The sequence below is a fragment of the Manacus vitellinus genome, unplaced genomic scaffold (assembly GCF_001715985.3).
Source record: "Manacus vitellinus isolate BGI_N305 unplaced genomic scaffold, ASM171598v3 scaffold_20_pilon, whole genome shotgun sequence".
Taxonomy (NCBI): domain Eukaryota; kingdom Metazoa; phylum Chordata; class Aves; order Passeriformes; family Pipridae; genus Manacus; species Manacus vitellinus.
In genome coordinates, this window is record NW_021939471.1 from 9,312,203 (window position 1) to 9,334,897 (window position 22,695).

At 43.8% G+C, this 22,695-nt stretch overlaps 1 protein-coding gene across 3 annotated transcripts in view; it reads left to right on the plus strand.

The window, feature by feature from the left end:
- Positions 1–22,695, plus strand: part of KLF7 (Kruppel like factor 7) — a 61,749-nt gene that overhangs the window by 10,122 nt on the left and 28,932 nt on the right. For all 3 annotated transcript variants that reach the window (XR_001920527.1, XM_008931091.2, XM_029959537.1), the window contains exon 2: positions 20,290–20,902. Coding sequence is in view for 2 of the 3 variants with exons in the window: in XM_008931091.2 (XP_008929339.2) it covers positions 20,290–20,902 (613 nt within the window). In the remaining variant the exon portion in view is untranslated. The remainder of the gene's footprint in view (positions 1–20,289; positions 20,903–22,695) is intronic.

A 22,695-nucleotide genomic window follows, 5' to 3' on the forward strand; every position in this document is an offset into this window, starting at 1 on the left:
ACCTATGAAAGAGCAGTGGGTGTTGCAGTGAAGTAGGGAGAGTAAGGCAAGTTTCTGTCTGATCAGACTAGAGGAAGGAAGCATTTGGAAGTATCTTGGAAGAAGAGGCAGACTGCTGTAAGTGCTGACATGACCCAGTGAGAGAGCTTGTCAGGTGCTTCTCTTGCAGGTTTGAGAATTTTAGGGTAAATGACGTCACTTGGAGTAGTTTTCTAGCTATCCTGTGTTTTTTGAAGTGCAAAGAAAGATTGTTGTATGCAGTGTTTGAAAATGGAAGATCCTGGTTTAACCTGAGGGGTTTTTTTTAGAGGGAATGAGTCTTTGGTGTTTAATTGTACAGTTAAGATCAGGGGGAGCTTTCCTGTTTCTTGCATTGATTACAGGTTGAAACCTTCCAGACACAGGCTGAAATACCTGTCTCCAGTGCCTCCTGGATGAAGATGTTTGCTTGGATCAGTGCTTCAGGATCTGGGCAGATTTTGGGGTTTAAGAAGGTATCATAAGGGCCTTGCTCTGCTTGGTTTGCATTCCTCCAGGACAGCCTGGTCCCATTGCACCATGCTGTACTTCAGAGCTGGCTGCAAAGCTCATGCTCTTCAGGCAGCCCTGATTTTCTGTTAACTCAAGATAGTTTTGTGTTTTCCGAAGTGACTCCTTTATTAATCTTTCTTGGATGCTGGCAAATAAGTTTCAGGGTACACAGTTTAAATACTCTTTACTGAGTGTGCCTAGCTTGTGTTGGGCTTTTTGAACTCTGGTGGTTTGTTTAAAACATGAATAAACCCCAGTTGTTTGAGGAAGAACAGAAGAATGCCAATGCAGAGTTACTTTGTGGTGTAAAGGACTTGGTAAACAGGTGACTTCCCAGCGTTGTTTCTGAATGCCAAGAATAATGACAGTAGGTGCACAGAGCCCTACAAAGGCTGCACTGGGATTTCTTTTTCTAACATGAGAAATTAATTTCTTTGAAGAACATATGTGAGGGAGAGCAAGGGAAGCAAGGGGGTGGGTGGTTTCTTACTCCCAAATAGCTCCAGTGCATATGACTCCAAGTCTTGAGTGCCTTTTGAACTGGACACGGAGTGAATGCTCTAGGTTAAAGGCTCCTCCTCACTGGGACTGTCTTGTATGGATTATCTTCATGCAGTGAGAGCTATACCATATGCCATTTGGTCAGTGTTTTGTTTGAGCAAACTGCATCTCTGGGCAGGTGGTGTTGCGCTGTGGTACAAGATGGGAATTTCTGTCTTGAGTCCGTTTCTTTAAATGGAAAAGGTCAAGGAGACCTTTGGCATTCAGTTCTGAATGCTGTTTCTCTTTGTAAATGGGAAGAATAGTACCCCCATCACATTGGGGATTTCAGATCAGTCAGTGAGTGCAGATCTGCCACTGGTGATACATGAATTTGCACTGGCCCAGTTTCCATGAAGTTACTTGACACCTTGCAGGAGAGTAGTCTGTACAAATCCCAGGTCTTGTGAGGATATGGAATAAATATCAAGATGTGGGCAGAAAACAGCACACCCATGTTAATGATTTGATTAAAACAATATTGCTGCTCTATGGCTCTTACAAATGTATTTCCACTCGTGTTGGCGGGAGGAGATACTCTCAAGTGCCGTAATGAGAAAGTACAGTTTTTAAAATGTTACACCATAGGCCACTAAGTTGTGCTCTAGCTGTATTGACTTATTCCTGTTTTATAGTGAGCATGGCCTTAGGCATCCTATAAATACCATTTGTCCCCCCACCTTCAGTTAATAAACAATGGAAACTGTACCGGAAAGAAATTTTCTTTCCAAGAAGGAGTGGGAGGTCCTGAGCTGTCCTCTATAAAGCAGAGGATGTAGCATGATTTGTTTTCATTGGTTTTCCAAATGAAGAAAATGTGGCTGTGGGAGAGGATGCGAAGATGTTTCTAAGAGCTAAATGTAGCCTCCCAAATGCTGTCTGGTGTGGGCTTTGCTTCCCCCAGGACGGTCATACCCATCTGGGAAATGAAGACAGATGAGAGAGGTCTCTTAAAAGTCTCAGTGCATGGATAGAAGGAAGAATCCCATTGTTATTTACCCTCCGACTTTCATATCCAAGAGTGAAAACCAACCTGAAAGTGGTTATAAATGAGTGTCTAAAGGAGTCCTTTGTGCACTTCAGTGGGCTGTGTCATCCAGCGGTGAGACTTAAATTATCAGAATAGCCTTTTTTGACATTAAAATCCACTTGTGTAAATCTTCTTTGATACCTTTTTGCTCTGTTTTAATGATGTCAAAAAGCTGTAGTGTAAATGTGAGTCAAGAAGGGTTCCCGCGTGTGCACATACGGATGGCCAGGCATGTTTCGTTTCGAGAGTCCCTCACATGTGTACTGTGTGTCCTGTTGGAAATGTGTGTCAGAGGAGAGACCAGGTTCATGGACGTGGGGCTTCCTCCTGCTCTGACTGGAACCAAAAGCAAGTCCATGTCATGTCATGTCATGGGGGGCACATTCTGACTGCAGATTGTCCTCTGAGGTTAGAGAAGGGTCAGGGAAGACCTTGTGTTCAGCAGGGGGTTTACCCGCTAATTCTGAAGGCAAATTAGGTTCAAGAACAGGGTGCACATGATAAAAAGCATTTTTGATCACTACCTTCATCCAGCAGCAATAAACAGCATATAAGCAGATCTGGTCCAGAAAAAAAAAACAGCCTGGAGATTGGCACTGTTAGATCATAAAGTACTTCTGCCCAGATGCCATTTCTTAATGTATGCCTCAGTGGTGCTTTCCAGTCTCATTTGAAATCCTCCTAGCATGAGGCCCTGCTTTCCTTGGAAGCCTGCGCTAAAACCCAATTTAGGGGAGGGATATCTAGCGGGGTGTTCTCTTTGCTACCCGAGTCTGATTCCTCCCCCTCCCATATTCTCTCTCTTCTCTATGAGTCTGTTGCTTTGTTTGGATTCACCCTGCTTATAGCTGCACAAAGCTTTCCCCCATCTTCATCTGTATTAACTCTTTCAAGAATTTTTTATCTAAATGTGAAATGAGACCCCTGCTCATTGACTAGAGATTACAACTGACTGCAGAACAGATTGATAAATAATAATAAAGGTGCATGTCCCTTTCAGTTTTGTCATACTTTCCATCTCTGTGTTCCTTCCAGTTTTCCTGTATATCAGATGCTAAGAATGTGTCCTCGAAGCTATATTGGTTTCTGTGTCTTATCTGTTCTAGGTCTTTTTTCAGCCTTACTGGATCTCTGCTTTGTGTTAGGTGTGCATGTTGTGTTGCTGTTTCTTCCATGAATGCTTTAATTTGTGTTTTTCCAAATTCAATCTGAAGGATTTATTTCTTGCTGCTGTGTGGTTTTCTTGAAAAACTGCCTCTTTCTGCTGGCATCACAGAAAAGTGTAGCATTTCCTCCCTAAACCTTTTTCCCTGCTTTTCTTCACAATCAAAGCTTTTTATCAGTTTCCTTAGTTTTCCAATTTGTTTTTATTAAGCATGTTTTTATAGCAAGGGCTGTGATCCATCACAGTAAAGGGAAACAAAAAAATTGGTGCCAAATTTGTGTTTGTTTGTTTAATGAAACAGACTTAAAATGGGATGAAGTCAAATTGGTGCTGATGACTTGACTTGATGGTAGCTGGTTCTAAGTGCTGGCTTTTGACAGTGAGTCATGAAAGATCTCAGCATTTTAAAGAGCCTAAAAGCACAAATATAACCGTGGGGTGGTATTAGTATTGGGAAAAGCTGTTAGGGTTGCTGTGCGTTGTTGACCTTTGTTTGCGAGAAAGTATCTATATGCTGGTTAGTTAGTTAAAGACCACTGGTTTTGTGGTTAATGGATGTGAGGTGGGTGTTTACACTGGATCACAGTTAGAGGGTAAAAACCCCTTGAACTTCAGTGCCCACCCAGCACACCTCTGCCCTTCTCTTCATAGAATCACAGCATGGGTGAAGTTGGATGGGACCATAGTGGGTCATATGGTCCAACCCCCCTGCTCAGGCAGGGTCATCCCAGAGCACATGGCACAGGATTGTGTCAAGATGGTTCTTGTGTATCTCCAGTGAGAGAGACTCCACAACCTTGAGCTCCTTCAGCCTTTCCTTGTAAGAGAGATGCTCCAGTCCCTCAGTCATCTTAGTTGCCCTCTGCTGGACCCGCTCCGGAAACTCCGTGTCCCTTTTGTACTGAGGAGCCAGAACTGGACACAGCACCCCAGATGTGGCCTCACTAGGGCTGAGTAGAGGGGCAGGATCACCTTGCTTGACCTGCTGGCAATGCTCTTCCTAATGCATCCCAGGATACCATTGTCCTTCTTGGCCACAAGGACACCCTGCTGGGTCATGGACAGCTTGTCCACCAGGACCCCCAGGTCCTTCTCTGGAGAGCTGCTTTCCAGCAGCTCAGCCTGTGCTGGTGCCTGGGGTTATTCCTCCCCAGGTGCAGGACCCTGCATTTGCCTTTGTTGAACTTCAGACAGTTCTTCTCTGCCCATCTCTCCACCCTGTTGAGGTCCTGCTGAAGGGCTGCACAGCTCTTCAGCAAAGGGAGCTGCTCCAGTGTGGGCAGGGAGCAGATCTGCCCAAAACACTGCATGATCTGTGGTGGGGTCCCACTGCTGTCCCTCTAGAGGGTCCCCCCCTTTGCCACCACCCACTGGGGTGGGTGGCTGTGATGGCCTTGAGCAATGTGGCTCCCTGCACCCTGGCACTGCTGCATTAAAGAAGGATTTGCCAAATCCACGAGTGTAAGGCAGAGGAGCCTGCCTGAGCCAGGGAACAGATGGAGGGGGGACACTGGACACGTTAGCTGCCCTGGACTGTGAGGCGCTCTCCAGTTCACTTGTCAGGACACCCCAGGCTCTGGATCTTCCTTCTGTGTTTGTCCACTGTGCTGCTTTTACCATCTCTGCTCCTTTGAGTCAGCTTGGGCTGCTTGCATGGCAAAGAAGTATTTTCCTGTTGTTTCAGAAGATGGGTGCAGGAGGAAAGCTGCTTGCCCCGTACAGGTCTGCTGGAGTTATAACAAAACAGTGGGGCCTCATCAGATAGCAATGAGGCACAGAGCTGGCTGCAGGCAGCGGGGCTCTGCTGGTTCTTCCTTGGTTCTGTCTCTGTGAAGACTTCTCACAGAAACTGTCATCTTTCTCCCCTTTATTCAGCAAGCTCTTAAGCTGTGGTTATCTGTGAGGGATTTCGCATGGAACATGAGGACTGTAAAGAAACAGGTCCTAAACCATGTGTTGTTGCTAATGATTCTACAGACCAGCATGTAAAAAGCGAAATGTTTTAATAGAAATTAAGGAGTGAAAACAAAGAAAGGACCTGCTACAATGAGGTACCACGTAGCACCATTCTTATAACTCGATCATGTGATTGCACTGGTCTACATCCTGGGAGTATTTTTCCACCTAATGACTTCCTGGAAGAGTTGAATATGCAGAAAATTCACTGTCCATCCAGATGCTAATCAGAACAAAAGTTTAAGTTCAGAAATAAAATATGAATCGAGAAAACTGTGGGAAAGCAGTACCCTCTCTGCCTAACTCTCACTTGTGTACAAGGGTCTGTGCTGGCAAATTTGAGCAGTCTGGAGCAGCAAAAATGCTCAGCGGTACCCCGATAAGTCACAGAACCTGACACCTACAGTCTTGGAAGCAAAACTTGCAGGTTGCCTTTTTGAAGCTCAAATTTTCCAGAAGCAATGACAGAGCTGTTTCAGCAGAGAAAAATACATACCCTTTCATCCAAGACCCAGAGGTTTAGAGCATTCACATATCTGTTTGATTTGATGGTTGGGCTTTGAACAGATGAGATGCTTCACAGCCATTGCTCTCAGAAAGCGGGGAAGCTACAGGCTGGGAAACTGGGACACCCAAGTGCTCAGTTGTTGGAGAAAGGAAGTCGAGCAGAGCTTGAAAAGGATAGCAGCTTCCTGATCTCCATTTTAATTAAATTATTTCTGCAGTTGTCTTCTCTGGCAGTTTAACTGGTGGAATGTGGTCTAGCAGAGGAATTTTTGGCTGCAGACTTGACAGGAATATTTTTCTGGGCCAGATCCTTGCTCAGTGTAAATTAAGATGACTCCACTAGCTATGGCGCTAGCTACTTACACCTCCCTCTGAGAATCTGACCCTGGTGTGCAGACAGTGGGCAGTGTCATATAATTTGTTCTTTTTAATTTTAGTTTGTCTAGACACTTCTGCAGCATCCCTTTCTGGGAGGATTTTGTGCCAGCAGCTCTGAAGCACCACACTTCTCTGGTGAGAAGCAGACACAGTGTGAAAGTGGCCTGGGTGTGCTCAAACTCAGCATTTTTCACCTCCCTGGCACAGATTTGGATTTGATAGTCTTGGTGGGTTTTGGTGAAGAAGTGGCAGAGGGAATGAATGGTAGGATTTCTTCCTGGTGGGGAGAGTGAGTCTGTTGTTTTCCCTGTTTTTGACAATGTGTTGTCCCAGATGAGTGCTGGAGAAAGATGGTGGTGCTGATGCAGCATTTCTGTGGTGGGTTTTTGTTTTCCAACAATGGATGACGCCTCTCTTTGTGGGTAAGAAAGTCTTTCTATCTTTTCTCCCACGCCAAGTCACCTGGCATAGGGGTGGTACTTCTGTAGCCTTCTGCAAACTTGTCACGAGACACACACAGGATCTTGTTTTTACAAAATCCTCAGATTTGCTGGCTGTGGTTAAAGCAGGTGATTAGCTAGGACTGTTTTTCTTCCCCTTCTGTTCTTTTGCCAATTTCTGAGTTACTCACCAGGATTGTCTGTAAAAACACAGAAAGGCCATGGCTCTGGATGGGGCTCAGGAGGGGCAGTGAGATATATATATATATATGTGTGTGTGTGTGTGTGTGTGTGTGTATATATACACACACACACATGCAGACCCCTTTTTGCTACCATTATTTCTTCTTGAATCCAAATGCATTTAACTCAATCCCTAATTCTCGTAATCATTGTTCAAAATTTGCTAATCATGAAGTCCTGCCTTTTGTTTTTAACCACTTACATTTATGTGTCTGTACCCAACCCCCAAAAGGAAGGTTACTTGGGCCTGCAGAGAAAAAAAGCCTGAAGATAGAGATTCTAAAGTAGTTAAAACCAAAATTTCTTTTTGAGAAAACCATAAAGCACATACTATTTCTGGGATTCCACCTGAGCTTGATCAATACTAATGAAGCAGATCTCTCCCAAAAAAAGCAGCTTCCATGAAAATGGGTAAGAGATTCTTTGTGCAGTCTTAATGATTCTGAGAGAGACTTTTCCCCTGTGAATTGCTGTAGGAGTTAGCATCCCTTCCCCCACACTTAGCAGAGGCAAGAACATATGACTATCCTCATGTCAGGCAGCACAGTGTTAATAATGCTGCTGTATTGATCAAATTGGGCTGCTTTGTCACTAGGGACATCTGGGAGGATTTATTCTGACTCCTAAGGCTGTGCCTCCTAAAGTGCATTTTCCGGGCCTTTCACTACGCAAAGGGTGTGCTGTGCTTTTTGTCTAAGCCTGCAGGAGCTACGCTTTCAAAAGATTTCATGGTGCCTCACCATCCACTCCCCCTATCGCTTCTTCTCACAGGGCTCCCACCTCACTCCCACTCAGAGCTGGATGTGGCTCAAGTTCAAAATTGCATTGTGGCGAGATCCAGTTGTTTGCCCTTGGAGAGCGCCTGGAGGAGCAGCCACTGGCTGCTGGAATGTGGATAAACACAGGGTAACGGGAACAGGAGAGGCTTCCTCTTTGCTTAGAAAGTGAGCAAAACATCAGTTAGAAAGCAGCACAGAAGAAAAAACATGTGCAGGGTGGTTTTATTTCTCCCCCCGCCCCCTCAGCTGATATTCATGACCTTGTTACAAAGATCAGTCTGCTTCAGAGACTGCACGTGGTCATTTTTAAGTGTAGGGAGAAACTGAATGTGGTTTTTATTTTTTCATCTGATAAATTGCCACTTGCAGGTTTTACTTACAGAACACTCTGAGTAGTCTGAGGAGAACACGATCACCTTGATATTATATTTATGAGTAAAAATGGTATGAGGCAAAGAAAGCTCTTAGCTCACATGTAGAGAAGACTTTCATTGCAGTTTTTGCTTCCAGGAATGCATCATTACTTGTGGCAGGGAAGGGACACATTAACAGGCTTGACAGGAGAACTGAAGTGCCTGGGGGCACTCAGGGGCTTGAAGGGGCAATTTGGTATCATGCTTCTTTGGCAGGTGCCAGAAGCTTGGTGCTGGGTAGTGATGGGACATCTGCAGAGCAGGGAAGGGTTAGGGACACTTGAAGTGGAGGAAACCCCCGGAAGCTTGCTCTGGTGACGGTAGGAGCACCTCCAAGGTGCTCTGAGCAGAGCTCACGTGTTCAGAAGTGCTGTGATGTGTTCTGCAGGGACTCAGAGTGACAACCAAGTCACAAGTCATGCCTGGAAAATTGTCCTGAATGCATAGAGTGCCAGTAGTTCTGCCTATAGCTAAAGAAGCACAGTTTGTGTGTGTTTCTTTTTCTGAGTCTCAGTTCCTGGACTGAGGCATCTGAAGCAGATCTCTCCAGCAGCCCTGGCCACAAAGCATTTTGGCTCTCACTTGAGCTCTGATATCATGCAACGACTTGGGAAGCACAGCTCCTTGGGAAGCTAACCACTTGGGAAGCAGAGCTGACTAGAGGTGAAGCAGCAGAGTGCTCCCAGGAATGTTCCCTGTGAAACAGAGGCTCAGCCTGTGGTCTCTGGTGCGGCTCCTCCTCTCTACTTTTGTATGTTTATAGAAAGCCTACCTTTGTATGTTTATAACCAAAATAAAATTGCAGCTCCCCAAAGCTGTAATTTGTACTTAGGGAAACACAGTGTTTGTGTTTGCTATTGCAGAGATTGTACCAGAGCATGGTGACAGAGGCCTGAAGCATTTGGAATGACAGTAGCTGGCTACAGACTCCACTTTTGCGGGCTACTAAAAACGGCTTTAGTTAAACAGTATTGATGATAAGCAAAATGCTGGGAATGATTGGTTACACCATGAGAGACAGGACCCCCGCCACCCCTGCAATGGGAGAGGCTGTCCTTCCTCAGTTCCACTCATCCCCTTCCCACAAACCATGGCAAGAGAACCTGGCCACAATCTTTCAAGCCGTGACATTGGAGACTTCAATCACATCTCAGAAAGACAATAGAGGGAAGGAGTGGTATAAAGCCAAACCACAAAGGCAGACTTATCTTGGGAGATGCTCTATGGGCTTAAGTAGAGTGGAAGAGGGAAATCTGGGGAAATAGGATACTTAAAGTAAACTAACTACATTTTTTAAATGTCTGAGTTGGAAATATGCCAGATAACATGTCCTCTGCTGGGCTTATAATGACTACAATATATTTCCTCTTTTGCTTGTTGGTAAGTGGGTTTTGTTTGTTTCCTTTCTGGAGAGTGGTGAGGGACCAAGTTCCCTGCAGTGCATGTTCAGTAGTGAGCTGGATCTCTCTATGGTCGTTTAATGGATAAGGCTGTAGTGCTGTGAACATGACATCTTCCAGTTCCTGGCATCATCATTTGGGCCATTTCCTCTCAGGGAAAGACACAATGTTGAGTTTCATTCGGTTTGCTCAAGGAGGATACTTAGGGATGGGGCTGGAAAGCATGGAAAACCTGTCAGCAGTGTGGGTGCAGGCAGAAGGGATGCCAAGAGCCTTGCCAGGGAGAGATGCCTTCATAGGGTATCACCTCGGCAAGGTGGTGGTGAGTGTTGTGCTCAGTGATGTACCTGGAATTAATTTGGGAACCTCCCCATTAGATTTAGGGGAAAAGTGCCAGCATAAACTTGTGGCAGGGTCTGGTGTTTTCCACAGTATTCTCCAATACATTTCCAAGAATATTTTGCCAGGAGAAACAGAAGGTTTAAGAGAGAGCATGAAAAGGGACAGTGACTTGCCTTGACTGTGAGGCTCCTGCCCGAGTAAAGAGTGTTGCTGAGAAGATGCAGTGTGAAGAAACAAGGGAAGGAAGGAGTGCTTGTAGGGGAAGGAAGGCTGAAAATTAGAGCCTCTCTGAGGTCCTAGAGTTAGACAGGTTTCTGAGAAAGGCTTACACAGGTCCTTTTCCATCCTTCACCTCCTTCAGGAAGTGTAGAGCTTCTTCTGACCTCTTTCTGGTGATGCTTCATCACAGCTCCCAACCTCTGCTTTTCACCTGCCTACTTAGAGTAACAAAATACCACCCTTTGGGCCTTTCTTCATTGTAGTCTCTGTGGACTTGGGAGTCTGCTGGTACCCATACAGGCATTCGTATGAAGGCATGTCATGGTGACTTATCATATATTAACAAAAGACAGGCTTGTGCACAGAAACATCTTGAATTAACCATGGTGGTTTCTCGGATGCTGGGAAGTTGTCATATCTTCCAGGAATGCCAAGACACTGCATTCCTTCTAGGCTGTTTTCTGGCTTCATTGCTATTAATAACTTTGTCCTGAAATAGCACTTTCATATTGCAGCATATTAAAATCATAACAACTGGGTGGGTGTCCACAGCCAACAGACTGAAGAGAGTGAGCCAGTGTGAGAGCCATGGTTGTGTAAATTGGCTCACAGAGGTGTGCTGAATCTGAGCAGCTGGGATCTGACCTGCTGAGTTTTCTCAAGTCAATGAGTGGCAGGGCTTTTCATGGGATGTCCTGGCTTCATGTGCCATGCTACAACCAGTAGCTGTACAGACTGCACTGTACATGGAAGCTGCACTGACATGAGGCTGATCTCATGATCCTTTCATGAGGGGCGAGCAGTGCCTCGTCCACTTCTGAGAGTGCACCTTAAGTTGCTAATGATATCCACAAAAGGCTGTGCCAGATCTCCTTTTTTTTTTTTTTTTTTTAAAAATCTAATGCATTTGGGGGATATAGGTCTCCTCAGATGCCTCTGGGCAGCTGCCTGGGTTGCTTCTAAATGGTTAGGCCAGTACGGGCAGGCTTTTTACCAACGTGCTCTCACAAATTGCTGTTGAAGAGGACCATGCTGCTTTTATCAGGGTGTGTAAGAACCTGAGTGCACTGCCTGTGAGATTTTGAGGCTGATCAAAATCTCTGGTGGCTAGAGTTCTGGAGCAAGAGCCTTGACAGAGCAGTGTAGAAAAGAAAAACAGTTAAAAACACCCTTGACTGTAAGAGAGCATCCTTTGGATGGTACCTGGCTTTAAAGTGAGACATACATTTACCTGCAGTGGGACATTCAAGCATGAAGGTTGTTGTTTCTATGCACAGATGATGAAAACTCTGGCCTAGAAGTGGCAGAAACGAGTTTGTGAATACCCCATACAGACTACTCAAAACTTAAAGAAAATAAAAAAGGGAGAGAAAAGAAACAAATCCAAGTATCAGGATGTCTGAAGTTGGTGTTGTTTTTAAATTCTTCCTATTTTTCCATTTGGGTCACACTGTTCCTAATAAAGCAGACAATATTTGTAATATAAAATAACCATCTCCAGCCATCAGAAAACATGTAGAATTCTGCTTAGTGTAAGCCACAGAGTTAGAGGGGGCTAATCAAGAGCAGAATTTCTTGGAGTTTGAGTGTTGGCAAGGTCCTCAGCTGATGTAAACAGGAACCATGAAATAAGGGCTGCTCTGTGCTGATTTACCCCAACTGAGAATCCGGTTGTGCTTCCCATTGCTTTGTTTCTAGTCTGAGTTTTTTTTCTCTGTGCAACGGTGAAACTCAAGTCTGTTGTCTTCTCTTTTCCTTGCCCAGATTGGCGTATTTATCACAGTAGCACATGCATCTTCTTGCTCTTGCAAGATAACAAATTGCCCAAATGATTAAAAAAAAAAATCAAAGAAAAAAGCAGCAAATGGCTTTTTGTAAACATGCTTGGACAGTTGCTGTGCTCCCATTAAAGTTTAAACTTCATCCAAACAGCCTGCTGCTCCCCACATGGCTGGAGGCAGGCTTTGGTCCTATATGTTTATTATCATTTAGAAATTGTATAAATGCTCTTTTATTCTTTTTTGTTCTGCCCTTTTTCTACAACGCATTCCCCTCCTTCCTCCTGCTTCCTGTTTCCCAGACAGGTCCCCACCTCTTCCTCCCCACAGCCAAAAATAATACAAAAGGGAACATACAAAAGGTTTTTTGAGCCCTGACATGTGATAATGAATGGGCGTCATGTACAGGGTAAATACAGTAGTCCCAGCACAAAAATGTTGATCACACAAAGTCAATTTGAGGAATTGCACATTGTTGGGTTAGGAATTCAGTGTTATGCATCCTCTTGTTTAATATATTTTTAGGTCAGAGCAGACGAGATGACTCACAAGCCAGGACTCTTGCGAAACATACCGTATATTGAGTGTATCGATCACATCTCCAGGTTTGATTTCATAAGCTAATTGTGATGAATTGTGCTTATGAATATGCTGTTGCCTGAGAGTGCACAAACACAATTGGTGTATACATTTGTGTCAGCTGTTGAGTAGGAAATGTTAAGCTATCTCTGGTTGGTAAAACATCTCTAAAGAGTACATTTTTTCATTCATGAACCTAACCAGAGTAATTACAAGGAATCCAATTCTGCTGTGTAACCCCACTGCAATACTTTCTAAGGATGAATCTTAATTGAGGATTGAGACCTAAAATATTGCTCTACTTTGTACATTCCACAGCCGTCAGCATTTGCTCTTGCATATCCATTTCCTGTGAGAAGTTTACCACACTCTGGGGCATGCTTTGAACCTGATCCTTTGATTTCAGTGGGAGCTAGGGCTGGCAATTCAAGGAGCTAATTGTACCTTTTTACTGTTTATAATGCTAAATTAAAACTGCCTCCAAACTGGACAACAACAGGTTAAATACATGCTTGATGAAGTTTGGAGAAAAGTTTGTAGTGAGGGCCACTAGCCAGCTCACTCAAAGCCACCCAAGGTAGTTATATAAATAAATGCTCTCTTCAGAAACATTTTGAAACACTCTTACTTTATATATAATTTTTCAAGTGATCATTGTATGGCTACTTGTTGTAGCATGGCAGCATGGCAGCATGCAGGGCATGTGATGGTGTACTCGCACACATGGCTTTTATCATATTTTGATACTAGCACAATGAACTGCCTGCACTTTTGAATTCATGATTTGGCTATCCTTAATCCTTTGCTGACATTGATGCTATTTTTTGTTGTTGTGACTGGTTGCAGATATTTTTCCTATCTTTATTAAACAGTCAAAAAAATAACAAAAGCCCTCCAAAGCCCTGGTTCAGTGTTTGCAGATTTCTTTCATCCTTTTTTTTCTTTTTTTATCTAGATGCCTATCAAATTCAGCCACGCTTAGCTGCAGTCCTTTGTTCAGTATCTCATAACCAGTGCACTGAAGGTCTGTATGCTTAGGGCCCAAATACCACAGATTTTTAGTGAACAAATTCAGCTTGTTCATTTAGAAGAATATTGGTTAGATAAAGATATATTTTATTATCACTAAGTTTGTAACAAATCTTGAGTTTGACTCCTTGGTTAGAATTATGGGTTCAGACTTTTTTTCTGTTTGAGACATTTGTTTTACCACCCATTTCTGCTGATGAAAATTGCTAATTTATGGTAAAAGGGATTTTGACGCTTTGAGCTTTAGAGTGTGATCAAAGTCTTTGATAATTCTGTTTACATCATGCTCAGAGCAACAGAAAAATGAATTGTGTTCATGTGAAGGTAGTGATTCTGTCCTTTAAATCCACAGAACTTTTTACTTTAAAATCTGTCTTTGCTGAATGCAGTTGAGGCTTCTGATTTCACAATTTCTTATGCTCTGGAGAAGTATAAGAGAAGTGGAAAACATCCAGGGAGAAAACCATCTGGGTCATGGTAGGAGAGTTTATTAAGAGTGCTGTTGTGCATGAATAACAGTGAATGGGCTGGTTTGGCTAAATACATTTCCTTAACAGTTCATTCTTTGGGCTGAGACCAAGAGGGAAAATGGGTACAGGCCATTATTGTATTGAAGAAATTAGCAAACAGAGACTTGAGTCCTGGGTAGCATAGTCAAGAATTAATAGTCTTGTCCATTGCAGACTCTGGTGGCCGGTGTGACCATTGAGCCGGTGTTAAAGAGGACTGACCTGATAGCTCAGGCATATGATGAAGTTACCACAGGAAGACAAATCTTTGCATATCATATGGTCTTTGCTGATGATGCCTGTGCCTGCTTTTTACTTTTGGCAAAGCCTGTTAGTTGACCATCCAGTTAACTTGATTTGCTTCATATATACAAGGAATTAGAAACACGCATGCAAACATTTACAACAAGGTAGCTGTCACTAAGTGTCTTATTACTATACCTGAAAAATGGTTTTAGCTCTGTCTTTCTTTTTTTTTCCAGTGAACTATAAAACATGTAGGCAAGATGTGCTGGCACATGACTAGTTTTGTTTTAAAACCTTTGCAATAGAGATTATTTGCTATTGACTGAAGCTTTTTCTTACTATTTATTCATTTCAGGCTGTGGTTTTCCATTTTTCCCAAGTGTATTTTGTAAAACTACTTATTTTAATACTAAAATTTTGTTTATTTTATGCTGTCCCAAATGTTAAGCTTCTGATGTGCTGCAGCTTTTTCGTGACTAGCAACTGCCCAGTAGAGGTTGCCAAGAGGAAAAGCTGGAGGTTTTGGCAGCTGGGTGGGAACAGATGACAGTCTTGGAATAGATGGGCAAGAGTATTGGGTTTGTCGTTGTTGTTCGGGAAGTAATGAAGGTTTTTGGCAGTGGGAAGAAGATGCATCTTTCAAATCTTGTTTTAGGGTCAAGGAAAAAAATAGTATGGCATTTCAGGGAAGGCAGGTAATTTCCGAATCTATTATGCCTCTTAACTTCAGGGCTGCCCCACAACATCCAGTTCAGTTTCTGCCTCTGGTGTCAGCAACACAAGTGCCACTGTAGCTCAAAGCTTTTGCTGTTTTTCTGCAGAAAGAAACACTGACACCGAGCACTGGACCTGTTTGCTCTGAGCTTGAGTGAACTGTGGTAGCACTACCCTTAGTATTATTGTTTTGAATTGTCCTCAGGTTGAGGATGCTTTCTCTTACTTTTCAGTCTTGAGACTTTCACAGTTATTTAAAGTTAGATATGAAGCCCCTTTTTTACCTGCCAGTGGAAAGCAATGGGGTCGTGATGGAGGTTGAAATTTGACCTTCACTATTGCATGTATAATTCTGCTTTGCTTGTGTAAATTACAAAGAGAATCCTTCCAAGTACTGTAAACAGAGCTGGTAGATCAGACCTGCTTGTCAACCACATTCGACATTTTCATTCTCTGTCACAGCCTGATCTAAGTATCCAACCTCTTAATTAGGTGTTGGATAACTTCCAAGTCCAGTGCTTGATGTCCAATTATATCTGCAGTAAAATGGCACTTAGAAGGAACTAGCACTTCCAGATAAGAACTTCTCATGATCTACTAGAAAAATTCAGAATCAAGATGTTATAAAATACTTGAGCATCAATAAAACAGAGGAACTCAGTGAACCTGCTAATAAGGTGTCTTCCCTGACTTTCTGTCCTCAAATTATTATAAATGTTTGGGCTTTCTTTTACCCTTGGCAGAACTTTACTGTTGCCATATTGTCCTGTCTTAACTGTGCAAAATGCCCAGGAGTTTGAGTTAAAGACTTCACAGCATAGGCAGGTGCTTCTGAAGTGACCTGTGATTTTTCAAAAACCTATATGTATGGGTCAAAGTCCAATGCACAACATGGCTGTCAACCAAGGCTAGTTCTTTGGAGTTCATTGGAGCAAGTTTAGATTTATACCCTGGGAACTGTGAGTTTATCTTGGGTCATCAGTTGGAATTAGGTTTTCCAGAGCTGTCTGGACCTGAACCCAAATGCCAGACTTGTGTCCCTGCAAAGGCTCCTGGCCTACAGCCATGTCTTTACCCCATCACTCTCCAAAGGGGAGACAGAGGCATTGGGTACCTTATAATGCCTTGAGGTTTGGCACATTGATGATGGTGGTTGTCCCAGCTAGATCCTTCCTCCTGACTCTGCTCTGGGGGAGAGGGATGAAGTCAAACATGAACATCATGAGTGGTGACTCCAGCTCCTTCATATCTCGGTTTTGAATGTTCTGGGTTGTGCTTTAACCTGGACAGCTGACAGACTCCCTAAAACTTAGGCTCTCTGAGCCAAACTGAATATTTGCAAGTCTGGGAGGAATTGCTAAGTCTGGGATTTGTCATGTTATTGTTGCAGTTAGTAGCGAAACTTGATTTCTGCTGGCTTCAGAATTAGGTAGCTGCTAAGCTGTGCTGAAAATGGTACATGCGTATCACATCTCTGCTATCAGAGGTACACACGGGCGGGGTTTCTCTTGTGTTGTATTTCCTAGTGGCAGGTGTATTTGGTAAATAATCTTTACTTTCAGTATATGAACTTTAGATGGGCTCTAGGGGTAAGAATGAAGCTAGATTAGAGGTCATACCTTTCTGAATTGAGTCTGAATTGAGGTCATACCTTAGTGGACACTGAGTTTTCCTGGATCAGTGCTACTACAAACTCTGAAAGGACTAGCAAGAAGTAGGTCCTTACCAGGCATAGGACAGCACTACTGTAGCTGTAGCTGTCTTGTACTGTCTGAAGGATCTGGTACTGCACATGGAAGTGTCATGGTGTGCAGCTTACATGTATTCTGCTGCTATATGTGCCCCAGAGAACTGGGATGATATTATGATATGGGGAGAGAAGAGCTGTTCAGAGTTACAGGTAGAAAACACAGTGTTTCTTGGAGGTGATGGAAATGTTCCTTTGCTGGGGAAATGAGCCTTTTTTCAATTGTATCAAAAGTTGAAAAATCAGACTGAGGCCTTGACAGCATTGTCCACTGCCAGACTGCCATCCTTTTCTGTCTGGCTTTCTGCAAGTGTGTGGGGTCTTGCAAAGTCACATCCTATGATTTGTCAGCCATGAATCATCATTTCTTTTAACTGGTTAAATTGAGGAGCAAGGTGCAAGGAGAACGACCCTCATTAATCAGGGCAGATGGGTTGAAGTAGTGGGTCACTTTTTATCCCTAGCCTGTGAAACTGGCTTGACAGCAAACAGCAGTCTTACTGATCTTCTTTTTGTGTTCCTGAAGGGAACCATCTTCTTCTTCCCATTGCAATTCTTAAAGTCTTTACTGCTGTAAATCCTACAGGCACTGGGTAAGAAATTTTAATACCCACCAAGTTGCCTGCAACGTAGCAACCAAAGGATCATCAGGCTTAATGTCATGTGTGTTACACAAAGCTCCCTCTCTCTTGCATGAATGGTTAAGGAGAAGCTGGACATCCAAGCAGCACTATGACAAGAGCATCTCACTGCTATCTTTGATATTCTTGAACCATTTTCCTACCAGACTTGTAGTGGAAGTAGGAGATCTACAGGGGTTCACCATCATTTGAATTCAACTGTTTGGGTTCATATCTCTGTGGGTAGTGGTCAGTATCCTGCTGCCTCCACAAAAAAAAATTTGATAGTTTCTGATGCGCTTGCTGGCAAATGGCTTTGTGGAAATGGAGAGCTCTCCTGCCTCTTGTGATGGTCCACCAGGCTGGAGTGGGGAACCTTGGTGGTCTCAGCCTGACTGGTTTCTCCAGTTCAGAGCTCAAGGCAAGGGGTGGGCTTAGTTGACCTAAAAACTGTCATGCCAGGGCAGGAATGAAGAAAGCAGGCTGGTTTCTAAACCCTTCCCCACCACTCCCTGGGTGATTTGGACCGCAAGGAGAGAAGGTCGCATAAGGTACTTGGCAGAAGCTGGGAAGTGCATATGGGGAAAGATGCTTTGTTTCTGTGGGCAGTAGCCTGCTCTGGCAAATGCAGCAGCAGGTAGGGCCCTGGCAGGAGGTAAAGGAAGGGCTGTGGCTGTAGCCCCTCGCCAGGCTTTGTCTGCCATGCAGATTAGGTGCAGGGCTTTTCTGGCTCAGTGTTGCTAGGCTCTTCCCCGCTATTGACTTGGTGAAGAGGCTGAGGGGGCTGGGAGGGAGGGACCTCATTATATTGTTTCTTGGAGTTGTTTTTCTCCCCCCTCTATGGGGAGATGGGCTTGATCCACTGGTTTTGGATTTCAGAGGCAGAAGGCAAGACATGACCAGCTGGTGTCTTGAAATGGCACAGGTGCAGTGGCTGCGGGAGGGGGGAGCCAGGAATAATTACAGGTTTCTGAAGCATCAGGCTTTGCCTGAAAAGGGCTCATCGAGAAACTGCTCTTTATGGAAAATTAATGGTGAAGCTGGAAAAAACTGTCAGACCCACTATTGTTGTCATGGGGTAGTGATGCCTTAAAGGAGCAGCACCTCCTGCTTGCCTCCCCTCCACGGGCAGCCCAGAGCTGGCATGCAGCTTTCTGATCCCACAGCAATTGAAATTTCATGTCACTGTCATCAGATTTAATGGCCTTGAGTCCTTCTCTCTCGTCCCCCCTGCTGCCCCCCTTTCCACCCCTAATTCGTGATTATGCTTGCTCTTTCCTCTGGAAGCCTTTTATTTATTAGGCCCTAAACCTGTTTCTGCCCCACTAGATGAAGGCTAAGTGGACCAGAAAGCCCAAATTACATGATGTGGTGAACTGAAAAGCATTGCCTCTTCTGGTGATGGGGTTTATTCCTGAAAGACTGTGGGGCGTGTTGGAAAGCTTCTCCCAAAACCCATTAGGACTTATCTGGGGAGAGACCAGATTTCTAGCTAAAGTTGTTTCTTATGGTCCCAGAAATGCACCTTATAAAGAAAATGGAAAGTTTGCTAAAGGCAAGTACAATTGATAAATGTCCCACCCCCAGGACTGTGCAGTCTCATACCTCTGAAAATAACCTACGTGATGAAGTATGGCATCTTGCTTGCATATATTGCTGTTCTGTTGCTTTTTGTCCAAGTCCATCTCTACAGCTCAGATCTATAATAAGCTATTGTTTTAAGAGGAAACAACAGATAATAGCGTGGCAGATTTCACTGAGAACTCTGAAAGTCATCCCACCACACTGTATCTGCAACCAGCAGTGCTGCTTCATAGGAGCTTTGAAAGTAATAAACCTGAATTACCTGGTAGCTCCTAGAGAGCTGAGTGGGGCCTCTTTACACTCCTGTTGATGGGACCTTTGTACGCAGAAGGCAGAAGTCTCTGTCTCTCCTCTAGTCATACAAAGCTTTTATTTCTTGATCAGATGATGGACTCTCCAGATTGAGATATAGTTGGGTCACCAGCTCCCATAGACTCAAAATTTTTGCCAAAAATCCCTTTCTTAATATGTCTAGAAGTGTTCTCTGAGGAGTAGTTTTCAGAGGTTTCTAAAAAATATTAGTTAGATCCAAGTCCTGTGAAATCACAGTGGTGGTATTAACCAGCTATTCTTTCAGGCAGTGAGAAATGAAAAACAGTGCTAATAAACTCCATTAAAAGCTCATGAAACTAGAGCAGACGGTTTTCTATAAACAATAAAAGTTTATACTGTTGGCTATGAAGAACATTGGACAGTGTGATGGTGCCTGGAGGCTTTATTTGGGCAAGCTCAGGGCACCTCATAATAGGGCACATTCACGTAGAAGGCTCCCCCCATGCTTGTACTGGTGATCACTGCTGTGGAGATGCAGAAACACGTTTTATGTGGCAGCATCTTTTTAATAAGGTATGCGTGTGTGTTGTGTGCAAGTCCGGTGTCCTGTACACAGGAAGCCCCATTTGACCAGATGTGCCAAAAATCCCTCTAAAACTGACAGTAGCCCATTTTTTTCTGTCTCCTTTCCTTCTCTCGGCCCTTTAAACAAGCTGTGGTGTCACTGGAAGTTTTTCTCTGTCTTCTATCTTAAAATGCTACACTTCAGAATTGTCCTGTTTTAGGAACAGATTGGGCCCCAGCCAGCTACGCTGAGTTAAATTTGGAGTGAAAGTTAGTGTTTGTGAAGGAAGAGAAAGCAGTTATTTGGAGAAGTGACTTTTTGTTTGCATGTGGCCAGGCAATGGGTCCATTAGGATTGTTTCATATGGAAGTGACTGTTGAACAGATTACACTTAAAATTGGGAAAGCCCTGGTACCCATGAACAATGTATAGACTTTAATGAAAAGTGGGTGCTTTCTGGTTGTCATATCTTCACTTTTGTTATAATACCTGCTACCATACATGGGTATTGCCAGACTCATCTTGCAGCAGCATCAAACAAGTGCCAAATCTTCATGTTTCCCAGCGTGTAACCATCTCACGAGAAGGAGTTGGTGTGCATGAGAGATGTCTTTGAATGGCACTGGGCCTTGTTGTTCTCCTGCCCTAGGTGAGAGCTATGCTGTAATCTCTGTCTAACAGTGGTTTCTCTCCCTTCTGCAGACATGCCTGGAGTTAGAGCGATACCTTCAGACCGAACCGCGCAAGATCTCTGAGACCTTTGGTGAGGATTTGGACTGCTTCCTTCATGCCTCCTCAGCCCCAGATGCAGAGGACAATATCCAACAGCTGGACCCCATCCTTTTACCAGTGGAGACGAGTACATGTGACAAAAGCGCCAACATGGACATTATCCTCTCACGTGACAAGCTGCTGTCTGAGACGTGCCTCAGCTCGCAGTCCACCAGCTCTTCCACAGAAGGCTACACAGCCGTCAACCAGGCCCAACTCAATGCAGTAACCTCATTAACTCCTCCTTCCTCGCCAGAGCTCAGCCGCCACCTTGTAAAAACCTCACAGACTCTCTCAGCGGTGGATGGCACAGTGACATTGAAATTGGTGGCCAAGAAAACTTCACTCAGCTCTGTAAAAGTGGGTGTAGCAACAGCGACTGCGGGGACGATAAAAAGCGGGCAAAGTGACAGTGAACAAGGAGGTATGGGGACAGAAGCATCTCCAGAAAACAAGAAGAGGGTTCATCGCTGTCAGTTTAATGGGTGCCGGAAAGTTTATACAAAAAGCTCCCACTTAAAGGCTCACCAGAGGACTCATACAGGTACTTATGTAGGATGCTTCTCTCATCTTGTCCTCCTGCCACGTAACCGTAACCATCTCCTTTTATTCTCATTTAAAAAAGAAAAAAAATCTAATGAATGTCCAGGCTTCTGTCTACGAAACAGGGCAGTGGAAAAATATGGGGGGCCAGCAAATGTACCCATTATTCAATAGAACAGAGGAGTTCACCACCTACCATTAACCTGTTGGGGTTTCATATGTCTTTTGGGGCTTGATGCAGAGTAATTTTAGGCTACCTAAGGGATGTAGATATATCATTCACATTAAAACAGTGTGCATTCCACTTTAGGTTTTTGGCACTCACTTCTCCAAGACAACTTTAAAAATGTTAATTTTAGTCAAGTGTTACTTGCTTCAAATAGAAAATAGCGTGGGTAGGTTCTGGTTGCCTTTTGTATGGGGGAAAGAGAAAAATGTGTTTCGGATCTTGGTTTAGGAATAATGTGCATGAGACAGCGTGTGTGTAGATGCAGACATGTAGGCACGCAGATGCACATACCCTTCAGATACTCATGATCTTGGACTTCTCTGGTGCTAAAATATAGTGAGAACAAGTAAAAGAGTGACATGGAGTTTGAATGAAATAGTGTAGGTAGAGAGGGAATAGGATGTATGGATAGATGTGAGGCTGTTATTTTGGATAGCATTTACAAACGTTGTATATGAGCTTCACTGTGTAAGCTGGTTGAAGCACACTGAATTGGCTTAGGTTTGATAGTTCAAATTCCCCACTCTCCTCTCATTTCTTCATACTCTCCGGTAGCTTTTCGGCTGGTGTTCATGGGCATTAACAGCTATGCAGTTCACACACGTTGCTGCTTTGTTCTAAGCTTCACACGTGATGAGAGATGATAAATTCCCATTAGCACTGTCTTATCATGTGATTATTCTTGTTTCCAGAGGGATTGCTGTAATCAGTTTTCTCAATTTTACTGTAAAATGTGTGGTCTTTTACGATAACTGCACATTTAATTCACAATCTTATCATGCAGGCAGATTCCTAGAAGCAAGGTTGTTCTTGCAAGGTAGAAAATAACGTGTTGGGCCAATGCAGTAAATCAGACAAATATGTGGGTTGTTAAGAGAGCTGCATTCATCATATACTAGGCAGCCCTGTAAAAGTTACATGGTCTGAAGTATAAATCATACTAAGACATAAAAGGCATTGGTTTTGATCTTTTATATGGACTTTCTAGTGCTTTTACTGGGGATAGCCACCTTGCCAGGAGTGACCTCACCTCTGATCCAGTGATTTGAAAGCCAGTGAAAGTAATGCAATCATTTTAAAATCTGCATCAACATGGTCAGAAGGTTGGTTCCTTGTAGCACCAGTGCTGCTGTGAGGCTGGACCCCTACAGAGCTGTTTGGTGGGACATCCCAGCCGAAGCCTCCCAGCAGACAACATAGCTTCCATGAAGGCACAAATGAAGAGTATGAGAGCAGTTAACCCAGTGGTCTTGTTTCTTCAGATGTAACCCCCGTATTCCCCCTTGAGCTGAAAGTGATGAGTCTTACATAGCTTTTCCTGAAGTTAGTCAGGGATGTGACACAATAGCCCGGAAAGGGTGAACTTGTGGAGTTTTTCTGTTTTTGTCACCCAGTAGGTGGGGATATGGGTAATGGATTCCTGGAGGGCACTTGCAAAAACTACTAATCTTTTAACACCTTTACCCTTTGGTGTCAAAACCTTGTAAGATTTTGCATGCTTTTGAACCCAGCTTTAGGTCTGCTTGAATTTAGTATCTGAGGTCAAAACCTTTTCCCCTCTAACA